General features: G+C 58.6%; 1 protein-coding gene across 3 annotated transcripts; it reads left to right on the forward strand.

Annotated features, from left to right (window-relative positions):
- The first annotated feature begins 3,125 nt into the window (after positions 1 to 3,125).
- On the forward strand, positions 3,126 to 8,589 carry LOC144309676 (rho GTPase-activating protein 27-like). 3 transcript variants are annotated; one of them, XM_077890765.1, is made up of 4 exons: positions 3,181 to 3,308; positions 3,415 to 3,651; positions 6,818 to 7,261; positions 7,618 to 8,589. In XM_077890765.1, the coding sequence occupies exons 2-4, from the start codon at positions 3,538 to 3,540 to the stop codon at positions 7,816 to 7,818; spliced, it is 759 nt and encodes a 252-aa protein (XP_077746891.1). In that variant the 5' UTR covers positions 3,181 to 3,308; positions 3,415 to 3,537; the 3' UTR covers positions 7,819 to 8,589. The 3 variants fall into 3 exon arrangements, with proteins under 3 accessions (XP_077746892.1, XP_077746891.1, XP_077746890.1); XM_077890766.1 differs by lacking the exon at positions 3,415 to 3,651 and having other exon boundaries at positions 3,126 to 3,308; XM_077890764.1 differs by lacking the exons at positions 3,181 to 3,308; positions 3,415 to 3,651 and adding an exon at positions 6,361 to 6,581.
- The last annotated feature ends 3,130 nt before the right edge of the window (positions 8,590 to 11,719 follow it).

Consider the following 11,719-nt stretch of genomic DNA (forward strand, 5'->3'; position numbering starts at 1 on the left):
GAGGGAGAGGCCTGTAAGGACTAAGTCCTGAGGAGAGTCAGACCCTCCAAGGACCGCTGCTGTCATCAAAGGAGTTGTAGGACCCCCGGGCAGTGGGCTGGACGTCAGAAGCAGGACGGCAGACACACACACACACACACCTTCAACAGGTGGGCTCCGGAAAGGAGGCAGGATGAGCTGGGTCCAGGAGCACACATTTTCTTTTTAAGATGGAGAGACCTGGAATTTGTTGCCACGCCAAAGGGCCTGCAGCCATCAAGTGGGAGGGTTAGTGAGAGGTTTGTGGAGAGGCAGCTTCTGAGCAAGAGGCAGTGGGATCCTCAGGGGCCCATATTCGGGAGGCCCTCTTGGACGGGGGAACCTGGTCCCTCCAGTGGGGAAGTGAGGAGGTGCGGTGGGTACAGGTGCAGACACATTTGGAGGGACAGGCCCCTGTCACATCTCTCTCCCTCGGTTGGCTCACGATGACAGCCTTTGCCAGCCAGCAGTTTCCTTGACAGACGGTTTCTGATTCCTCCTGGGCGTCAGCCAGCCTTGTCCAGAGCACAGAGCATGTGAGTGGCAAAGGGGCTCCACCCCCCACCCCACCTACCCTGAGGAGCAGGCCGAGCACACAGTCCCATGAGGTCACCAAGAGGCTGAGGGCAGAGTCCAGAGCCGAGGGCACTCAATCGAAACCCAGAACCAAAAAAACGGAAGTGTCACCCCGCTTTCTTTCCCACGTCCCTGAGTGTAGAGTGTAGGGTGTAGGATCCCGGGGGCGGCTTGACGCCTCCACAGAGGCCAGCCCTGGGAGCGGGGAGAGCATGACAGCACCATTCTATGCATAAAGAAACAGAGGCGCAGAGATTCAAGGGGCTGCCCGGGGAGAAGCTAGGGCACCAGCGACACAAGAAGCCATTTCTCTGAATCCTGCGTCATTCTCCCCGCCCCCCTTTAATCAAATGATGATGCCTCTGCTCTAAGCCCCACAGAGGAACCTGACCTCGGGCTACTGTGTTCGTCTTCGCAGGCTACAGGCCGAGCAGTAAGGTTACACTGAGCCTCACCTGGGCTTTAGTACAAAACGAGGGGTCTGAGCCCCGGCCCAAACCTGTTACACCAGACTCTGGGGACAGCTCCAGGCGTGGTTCCCTCCGTTCTGAGGGGACCCCCAGTTCCCCCACTGCACATCAGTGGACTTGTGGCTCAGGGCTGGGGGTGGGTACAGTGAGGCCCGGACTCCGTCCTGGAGATGGCGTGCTCAGGGAAGGGAAGGACGCCAGCTCTGGGCACCCTGCAAGGCTCCCTGAGGCAAAGATCACAACCCACCCTCCACTCTCCCTCTGCTCAGCTCTGGAGGCACTGAAGTCAGCAAAGGAGGTCCCGACCCCGCGGCAGCCCCCCTGAGCCAGTGTCTGGGCTCCAGTCACTGGTTTGCAGGCATTTCTTTTGCCTCTGGCTTCAGAGAGCTGATAGGATTTTTCTGGTTGCCACAAGCCTCCTGTGAGGGTTTTGGGGAGAAGGGGTGAGGACAGAGCAGCCGGCTTGTTCTGTCCCCTCCTCCACCGTGTGCCTCTAGAGGGCCAGGCCAGGCGTGAAGATGCGGTTGAGGGAGGAGGACACCACTGGGGAGCTGCTGTGGTCACGCCTCCTCTTGCTGAGGGGAAGCCTAGACTGGAAGCCTGAGGAACCAAGCTCCTTGACCAAGAAGAGCAGGCCAGAGCTGTGTGGGTTTGGCTCAGCCCCTGGGGTGGGGGGCCAGAGCCCCCTGGGAAGACCCCAGGCCTGGGGGGCCCAGCTTCTTACAGAGGAGGAACAGCACGTGGGCTGCCTTTTCGGTGGTCCCAGTCTCCTGTCCTGTCACTCTTGGTTCCTGCCACAGGAAGACCCTGCTCCCTAGTTCTCCAGCGGGGCAGTGCTGAGGGCTCAGGTCCCCACACCCATGTCCTCTCTCTCCTTCCCCAGCTCCTGCCTGCTGCCAGCTCAGAGTTTCCGGCCTTTCCCATCTTCTGGGCCTGGCTCCATCTCTCCTGGTGACCTATTTTGCGTGTGGCCCATGTCCCCCAGGGCGGGGGCAGTGGGATGTGTCATGTGTGTGACAAGTGGGAGGACCCCAGGCCTCTCTGCCCTCAGTGTTCCAGGCTTCTGAGTCCCACCTGGGATGGGAGGGGAGCAATACAGGAGCTTGGAGGGCAGAGTAGGGCATGAATCCCTGGCTTGTTCTGGATGCGGTCTGCCCAAAGGGCCCACACTCCAAATCTACACCACGCCTGGCTCTCCTTGGGTGTCCCTGTCCTGGGCCCACAGTGGGTGCAGGGAAGGAGTGGTCTGGGGGGGCATGGGCAGGGGAGGAAGTAAGACCAGGGCTGGGGACAGGAGGGTTACTGGAATGGAAGAGCAGGAGACAATGGGTCTGGGATCCCGGTGGAAGGTGGGGTCAGAGCCTGAAACAGGAGAGAGACCAGGCCCAGGGGAAGCTCTTGGTTGTGGGGTTGTGGAGAGGCTAGTCCCTGTCCCCTTCTCCGGGTCCTTAGAGAGTGGGGACGCAGGCATACTTGTGCACGTATTAGACACCCAGGCGAGGGTGCATGCGTGCATCTTGGAGAGCGAACCGGGAGGGGACAGGCTCAGGCAGTCAGGCGAGTGGACTGTGGTGTGGTCAGAATCCCTCCTGTCCTCTGTGAGGCTGCAGAACTCCAGACACTGACTCCGTCTGATGCCACAGCTGCCCAGACCCCTTCCTCTTTGACACGTTGCCCCCCCGCCCCGGCACCCCACACACTAGCTTCCTCTTCCCCATCGCCCTGGGCACTGGGGGAGTTGAGGGCCACTCCGTGTCCTGTCTACGCCAGCCTGGGGCCCCAGCACCCAACTGCCCCCTCTGCCCTCTCCCAGCTGTCTGGCCTCCCCTCCCCCAACCTCGGTTTGGCACCATCCTGCTCCCTGGCTGTATCTGCCCTGGGATTCAGACCTTGCCGGTGACCAGAGTATGGAGTAGGAAGGCCGGCGCTTCCCTGGACACATAGAAACACCCCCGACCTAAGACCCCCCCCACTTCACCCCCCCCACCCCCCCCCACAGCAGGCAGCCTCTGTCTCAGGCAGCACTTCCACAGCCCTGACAGGAAATGGGCTGGAGGCTCAGCCTCCCGCCACCTCAAAGCCACTTCTTGTTTCCTTGTTGCCTTGTGCCAGCCCTGGGGTTGTGCCCCTTGGCTCCACCCCTAAAGCCTGCCCAGGGCTTCGTCCCAGCAGCTCTGAGGGGACAGGATGGTGGACATGATTGCCAGGCTGACCAGGAGGCGGAGTCAGGCCCTGCGGGGACAGGTAGGGGGCCGTGGCATTTGGGGGCAAGCTCAGCCTCTGGTGGGGACGGCCGAGGGCCTCGGGATCAAGGTGCCACTAGTGGGCCTCTGTTCTCTGGCCCTCTCAGGAGTGGCTGAGCGGAGCTTCGGAGCAGGACATCTCTCAGACTTCGGGGACTCCTCCCTGCTTTCCTCTTCCCTTTGCCAAGGCCTTCGCCTGCCTGGGAGGGGCTGCAGGGGGACCCTGAGAGATGGTGATCAGCGCAGGGGCAGAGGCAGGCCTGCCACCTGCTTGTGGGCAAGGGGAGGGCTGCGGGGCTGGGCAGCTGGGCGTGGTGAGAGCCAGAGCCCCTCTTGCCGCTGAGGTAGGAGACCACTTCCCCTTTCCTACTGTTGTCCCCCGTGTCTCTGTTGTGATTGGGATCTGGGCCCCGAGAGCTGTTGGTGCCTAGTCAGGGCCCCACTGATGGGCTGTCACTGGGTGTTGCCTGGACCTCCAGGAGTCGTGGGCAGGGTGGCAGACCCTGCTCTAACCTGCACGAGCTTCCCCTTGAAGGCCAGAGGGCACAGGGGGACTGGCCCTGCCTGGCTTCCAGTCTGATCCTGGCTTTATCCTAGCACTGGAGGGGCTCTACAGGGAGAAAGTTCTAGAGTTTGAAGGGGCCTCAGGGCCGCTGCGTGTGGTCCAGCTCCCACCACAGGGCTGTAGCATCACTGACAGGGGGTTGGACTTTGCCTGCTCCCGTCCAGTGAAAGCCCCTTCCTACCTCCTGAAGCAGCCTGTGTCTCTGGGGCAGCCCCTCCCAGGGGCCCTGCCCTGCCCCCATTTGGCCTCTGGTCTGCAGCCTGGAGCCCCACAGTGCGATTCTGCATCTTCTCTTCCTCTGACAGCCCCCTCATGCTGAGAGCCTAAACATCCAGCTCCTAGGTCTCACCTCTGTACCCACTAGGGCTACTTCGTGTGAGATCCCCATCACCCTGGCCAGCCTGGGACTCCCCATGGACTCACAGCCAAGACTAGCAGCCTGCAGGTGGAAATCCCCGCTCCATAGAGCCTGGCTCCTTCCTCAGCTCATCTATGCCCCACATGACCTCCCAGCCCCTGTCCCAAGGAGGGGAAGGCGCCTGCCTCAGCAGGTCCAGCTGGGGCAGGTGGGAGATGTGTCTGGTCACCCACCTTCCTCTGTCCACTGCCTCCATCCTGGTCTCCCAAAGAGACTCCTGTGCTGAACCCCCACTCCCAGGAAGTCCTTGTCCAAAGCTAACTTGAGTCTCCTGTGGTGTCAGGTGTGTTTGTTTGTTGTTTGCTGCTGAAATGTGGCTTGGAATTGGCTTTTGTACTCAAGCAATAAGTACTTTTGGTGGATTGGATGTGTGCTTCAGGGCATTGGGCCAGCAGCTAGAGGGCAACTGGGGTCAAGTACATCATCCTGGGTCCCCTGCTCAAAAACAAAACCCCGCCTTTGGGGTCAGAGGAGGTAGGCAGATGAGTGGACAACCCAAGGCGGAATGCTGCCGGCCCGAACAGAGGGATGAACAGCATGTCCGTGCGCCAGACGTCTCTCCTGAGGGAGAAGGCCTCTCCCGGAGGCTTGGAGCAGAGCACCAGCAGAGGAGCAGGATCTGGGTAGGCAGGTATGAGAGCAGAGAGTTCCAGGCTGAAGGACCCACTGGAGCAAAGGTGCAGAGATAGGAGGTGGCTTTGTGTTTGCGGGAGGGTCCATGGGCCGGTGTGGCTGGAATATGGGATGGCTGCGGTGGACAGAGAGAAAGGAGAAGTGGGGTGGGGGGTTCTGTCTCAGCCACACAAGCGCTTGCAGGGTGAGGGAGAGGAGTGAGGATCTGGTGTATCCAGCTCCTCCTGTTCCCTCCATGCCTGGGACCTGCCCCTGATGATCTAAAACTCTACCACTGCTTTTCTGACACTTTGTCTCCTGCTAGCAGTAACTACCACGGACAACGTGCTGTGCTGTGCATTTCACTTCTCACCCTGCTCATCTCCCTCCCTGCTCCCTGACCATTTACACAGGCTGCCCAGTAGGGATGTGGGTCCCTTTGTTCACTGCTGCGTTCCCCAGTGCCTAGAACAGTGCGTGCACCGGACAGGTGAATCTTTGTGGGACAAACGAGTGTGTTTTTAGGCGCCTTCCTAAGGCCCAGGGAGATGCCACCTTGACATGACCGGCTTCCCCTCTTGGGAAGTTTACAGCTTAGTGAAGGCATCACAGGCAGTTCTGTGATTAAAAAAGGCGGGGCGGGGGGGAGGGTGATTGTACAAAATTTTGAGAAAAGTTTAAAGAATAAATAAATAAATAAATACCCCATCCCTATAACTATACTGCCCAGAGGAGATAACTATCTCTGTTAGCATTTTGGAGGGTTTCTAAAAACACAGATTTGAAACTATATACTTGCTCCCCATGTCGAAGTCTGCATTTCCCCCGTAGCATTAGATCGTCCTAGAAACAGTCTTAATCTTCTGGTGCTCTTCTGCTGCCTGGGGTTTAAGAGTGTCCTTATCTATCCCTCTGGCCAGCTGAGGGTGCTAGGCGATGGTGGGCACACCAGAGGAATCTCAAGAAAGGTCTTGAACCTGACACCTGAGCTGAGTCCTGAAGAAGGAATTGGAGTGGGCCAGGTGAAAAAAAGGGTGGGGATGGGCCTAGGCACTCTGAAGGATCCAGGCCCATAAAAGATATACAGCAGGGAGGGTGGAGCCTCCAGCAGCCCCAGGCTACTAGAGCATAAAGTTCAAGGCAGGGGGCCAGGAATGGCAGGAAATAAAGTAGACAGAGAGGCGACAGGCCCCTCCGGTGCCCTGTTAAAGGCGTAGACTTTGCCCCGCAGGCCGCAAGGAGCAGTGGGGTGTTGAGCATGACCAGAGGTATGTTGTGTGTGGCCGGACCCTCCAGCCCACCTCGCTTTCCTTTGGAGGGCACGAGGGGCTCCTCTTTCCTAGCTCCTCCTTCCTTCCTCCCATCTGGCTTGCCTCTCTCCCTTCTCTGCAGTTGATCCTGAGGTCTGCAAAAACCACATTCAGGAAGTTTCAGTCCCAGATCAGAGGTGGTACGGATTCCAGTCCCAGAGATTTCAGGGACAGGAAGGAAGGAGGGGTGGGGGCTGTAGAGTGCAGCAGGGCCCTGCCCCTCTGTGACCTGAATGGGGAGGAAAAGGAATGGGGCCCAGGCCATTTCTCTATTCCTGCCCAACCTCTGATTGGCCCCCTGGAGTGCACAGTGAGTGCGCAGCTGGGAGAACTCAAGATATCGATATTTTATTATTGTTAATAAATAATGTAAGTGCCCTACGCATCTGGGACATTTCATATTTGACAATGCCCCTTCACGAATATTTCCTCATTCTCTCTTCACTACAATTTCCGGAGCGGGCAGGGCAGACATTGTGCAGCGGCGGGACTGAAGCAGGGGGTACTCCAACTTGCCCAAGGTCGCCCAGGTGGGAAGTGGCTGGGTCGGGACTGGGTGACCCCGGAGCTGCCCTGACGGTCACGCCTCCTTCCTGCTCCCACAGGTGGACGACCCCCCGGAGCCCGTGTACGAGAACGTCGAGAGGCAGCCCCTGCCCACGTCACCCGGCACCGCCTCGGTCCCCCGCCCCCCCGCATGGGAGACGCACAGGGACGCGGGCAGCGGGCGCCGCTACTACTACAACCCAGACACGGGCGTGACCACCTGGGAGTCGCCCTTCGAGGCCTCTGAGGGCGCCGCCAGCCCAGCCACCTCTCCGGCCTCGGTGGGCAGCCGCGAGAGCCTCGAGACAGACTGGGGCCAGTATTGGGATGAGGAGAGCCGCAGGGTGTTCTTCTACAACCCGCTGACGGGCGAGGCCGTCTGGGAGGACGAGCCGGAGGACGAGCCCGAGGACGAGCCCGAGGACGAGCCCGAGGACGAGCCCGAGGACGCGCTGGAGGACATGCAGCCAGGCCTGAGCCCACTGGACCCCGGGGAGCGCAGGGTGAGGGGGCGGGGCCTGGCCCGGGTGGGCGGAGTGACTGAGGCTTCAGGCCCCGCCTCCTGCCCCGCCCCGGGAATGAGGGTGAGGGGCGGGGCCTGGCCGGGGGGGGCGGGGTGACTGAGGCCTCGGACCCCGCCTCCTGCCCCCGCCCCCCGGGAATGAGGTTCAGGCGCGGGGCGGGGGGAGGGGGGGAAGGGGTGCGGGGGGGTGCGGGGTGACTCAGGCCTCAGGCCCCGCCTCCTGCACCCCGCAGTCCCCTGGACTGCTATAGAGGGGCGTGGCCTGGTATGAAAGGGCGGGGCCCAGGGTCCCTACTGGCTCGGAGAGCGTCTGACTCTGTCTCCTGCTCCTTGCAGCCCCCTACCCCTGAAACGGACTACCCCGAGTCGCTGACCAGTTACCCCGAGGAGGACTACTCCCCCGTGGGCTCTTTGAGTGAGCCTCTGCCCTCCCTGACCCACTTGTGTTCTGTGCACCGGCTGTTCATATTAACTGTGTCCCTCACACTGGCTACGAGACATGCACCATTTCCACACGCAGTCACATTTGACAAGTGAAGAGGGTGTGGCAGCGGCAAAGTGACTTGTTCGGGGTCCTGTGGGCCACCTGACTGCCTCACAGGCTCCTCTCACAGCACAGCACAGCCTCGGGAGGGCCACCTCAGCTCTTTCAGCTACCCCCCCCCCCGCACCCCTCCACACCCCATCATGTGCTCACAGGCAGAGCAAAAGAAACTAAGGCAAATGGGTTCTGTCGGGGCCTGGGGAGATGCTGGAGGCAGACAGGAAACCTGCCCAGCTCTTCTGCTCTGCCGGGTGGGCAAGTAGCAGGAGCCCCCAGCTCTCAGCATCTCTGCTGTCAGGCTACCTGCCCGGTGCCCACCTTACCCTCGGGAGCTGGGAGAGGCCTACAGGGCTGGAAGAAGGAAGGAGCAGCTATGCCTTTTCTCTCCTCAGGCACAAACCCCTTCAGTTTCTGGGTTTTGGCCCACCTGCCCCACAAACTGTTGGTCTGTTCAACAAACAATAATAGCTAATATTTATTGACATTTGCACCCTGCCAAGCATTTCACTTGGATCATCTCATTTGTTTCTCACAGCCAATATTTATTATCTGCTCTTCTGTGCCAGGCTCAGTGCTCTGGGGTAGGGGTACTGCGAGTGCAGCCTCACTGGTAGAGCCTGCGGTTGGTGGTAGGCCCAAGCCCACCGCAAATGCCAGCAGGGCCGGGACAAGAGTACAAATGGAAGCCTCACACCATGCATTGCAATACTGTAAAGTTACAAATCAAGTTATAACTGTTAAATAAAATATGTTCTATTCTCCTACTCTGACAAATATACTTTCATAATGACCTAGAAGACTAAACTTCTTTGATTCTTCTGAATCCTATATGTGGGTAGGTTGGCATAAGATCTGGCTCTGCTGTCAGCCTGCCCCCTGTGGCTGGCCACCCTCAGAGCTATCCTGGCCCAAGGGAGGTCCACATGCACATATGTGGACAGTCCCGTCCACTAGCACAAACTGCCACACCCCCTGCCACTTGCTGCCCCGTGGCCACCCCACATGATCCATCCTTAAGGGAAGGGGCCTGGGGCCATTGGAGCAGGGAATTCTGGGGTCTTGCATGTTACGGGTATGGTCCAAAGGGAAGGGCCCAGGCTCCAAGGAGCCTGTGGGGAGAGGCAGACAGAGAAGGTCAAGAGTAGAGCCTTCTAAAGCGGGGACTCACAGCAGGGCAAGGAGCCCTCACACCCTCCAAACGCTACGAAAAAGCACAGGGTGCTCTGAAGGTATGCCACTCGGAGGTCACTGTTCCTCAGGAACCTGAGATGCTTCTGCGGAAGCCCCATTTGAGCCCAGCACTAAAGAATGAAGAGGAGTCCTCAAGGTGAGGAACTAAGAGAAGGGTATCTAGTCAGAGGGAACAGCATGTTCAAAGGCTCTGCGGCAGGAAGGCTCGAGGAGAGAACAAAATCTGAAAAGAACCCACACAAGCAGTGAGCGTGGGTGTGAGGTGAGGCCAGAGAGGCTGGCAGGGGACAGGGTGTGCGGGGCCTTGTGGGCCACGGTGAATGGGGACCTGTGGCAGGACAGCTGGCAGGAGGACCCTTGGGAAGGGAGGTCTTGGGAAGTGTCAGCTCCCCCGTCTGATCCTCGCCCCACCCCAGGCTTCTGACCCTGCCAACGCCTCGGTCAGCAAACAATGCAGCAGCAGCCAAAGAAGTCCCAGAATCATCATGATTTGTCACCAGTTTCAGAAATCAGCCACTGCCAATGAGGAAACACTGCAAGAGATGATGTCATAACTCACCGGAAGTCACAGGGCAGATGGGTGGCAGAGCATGCCCAGAGCTTCATTTGCAGTCAGGGCCACCGGAAGTGTGGGCTCAGCCATAGATCAAGACCGAGCGCAGTGCTCAAGGAGCGCCGTTGGTGCTCACTGACTATGTTCGGAACAAATTGGCTTTTGTGTGGAAACACAAAGATGTAAAAATAGCATCTGCCCTCGTGAAGCACCAGCTGGTTGGGGAATAGACCTAAAAATAAATGCCGCAGCTGATAAGGGCTGTCGCAGAGGGCCCTGTCCCCAAGCCTGCCCCCTCTCAGCAGATGCTCCAGACCCTCCTGCAGCCTGGCATCTGCCCCTAAAGCCACCGTAGCAAAGGTCACCAGTGCCCGCCTGGTCGTGAAGTCTGGCGGACATTCCCAAACCTCACGCAAGTGGACACGTGACTCTTGTCCTGCCGTGACACGCTCTTCCTTTGCCTGTAGCATCATGGGTCTTCGCCCACCCTGTAAATGGTGATGCCCTCTGGGTGGCGGCCTCAGCCTGTTGCCCTTTCCCCTCCACCCTCCCTAAGGGCCCTCACCCATTCCATCCTGGGGACCCAGGCATCAGGACTACGCATGGGTCACCTAAATCTCTTACCAGCCAGGACCACTCTCCTGAGTTCCAGGTGCAAGTGGCCTCCAGCTTACAGGACATCTCTGCCTGGATGGCTGCCAGACACCCTGAGTGCAACCTGCCCACAATACCCTGAAACCAGCCTATCTCCCTGTTCCCAGGCACAGAGGTTTACCAGAGTCTCCTTCCCCCTCCCCCATAGCCAGGCAGCCACCATCCTTTCCTAACTATTCCCTGATCTGCCTCCCATCCCCCTCAGTCTCTCACCTGGGTGACACGGTGGCCTCTGAATGGGCTCCTCTCTTTCCCTTTTCATCCTCCACCCAGCAGCCATCTGACTGTAGCTTCCAAGGCCATTCCAGCCCGTCTCCCACCTCTCTGCACACCAGCTGTGCCCCTGCCTATAGCTCCCAGCCACGCTGTCCCCGCCTCAATGCCCAGGGCTGCCATTCACCCTGCCTTCCTCCCTTTCACCTGCTGACTTCTCCTCCCCCTCTTCCCCCACCCTCCTGCTCCCCCTCTTCCTCCTCCTCCCCCCACTCCTCCTCCTCCTCCTCCTCCTCCTCCTCCTCCTCCTCCTCCTCGCTGCTCTCAGCTCACCACCACCCCCCCAGCTCTCAGCACACTGGCCTCCCCGCACTATAAGTGTGCTTCTACCTCCAGCTCTTCCTCACAAGGCTGTAGGCCAGCACATCTTCACCGTTCTCTTTACAGCCAAGTAAACCCCATCGTATGGAGACACACATTTCTCTCTTCATTCATTCATTGATGAACATTTGGCTTATTCCTATTTTTTTACTATTATGCATAATGTTGCTGTGACTATTTATGTACGAGGTTTTATGTGGACACACTGTCCCAGCTTCCAACACAAAATGCCATAGACTGGGCACCCTAAACAACAGAAGTCATTTCTCACAGTCCTGGGGCTGGAAGTCCCAGATCAGGCCACCAGCGTGGTGGGGCTCTGGTGCAGGCTGTCTTCCTGGCCTGCAGACAGGCTGCCTTCTGGCTGAAAGAGAGAGCTCATCTCTTCCTCTTCTTTTTTTTTTTTTTTTTTTAAGACTTATTTATTTTAGAAAGAGCGTGCATTGAGCGAGGGGGGAGGAGCAGAGGGAGACTCTCCAGCAGACTCCCCGCTGAGCAGGGAGCCCATCTCAGACCACCATCCCAGGACCCTGAGCCGAAACCAAGACTCTGACGCCTGACTGTCTCTTCTATAAGGACAGGAATCCCATCCTTGTGGGCCCTACCTCCCAGGGTCACCACATTGGAGTTAGGGCTTCAACATATGAATCTGGGAGACCACAAACATTCAGCCCATCCACATATGTTTTAATCCCCTGGGGTACATTCCTGCTAGTGGAATTGCTGGGTCAGACGGTCACTCTGTGCTTAAATTCGTGATGAACTGCCGAACTAGAGTCTTCTATGGTGGCCACACCATTTTACATTCTCATCAGCCACGCGTGTTTCTGTTCTCTCCCGTTTTCCGCAACCACTGTTTCAGGGATTCATTCTCCTCAAACCTCCGGCCCTGCCTGCCTCTC

Source organism: Canis aureus, unplaced genomic scaffold, assembly GCF_053574225.1.
Source record: "Canis aureus isolate CA01 unplaced genomic scaffold, VMU_Caureus_v.1.0 ptg000156l_RagTag, whole genome shotgun sequence".
Lineage (NCBI taxonomy): Eukaryota > Metazoa > Chordata > Mammalia > Carnivora > Canidae > Canis > Canis aureus.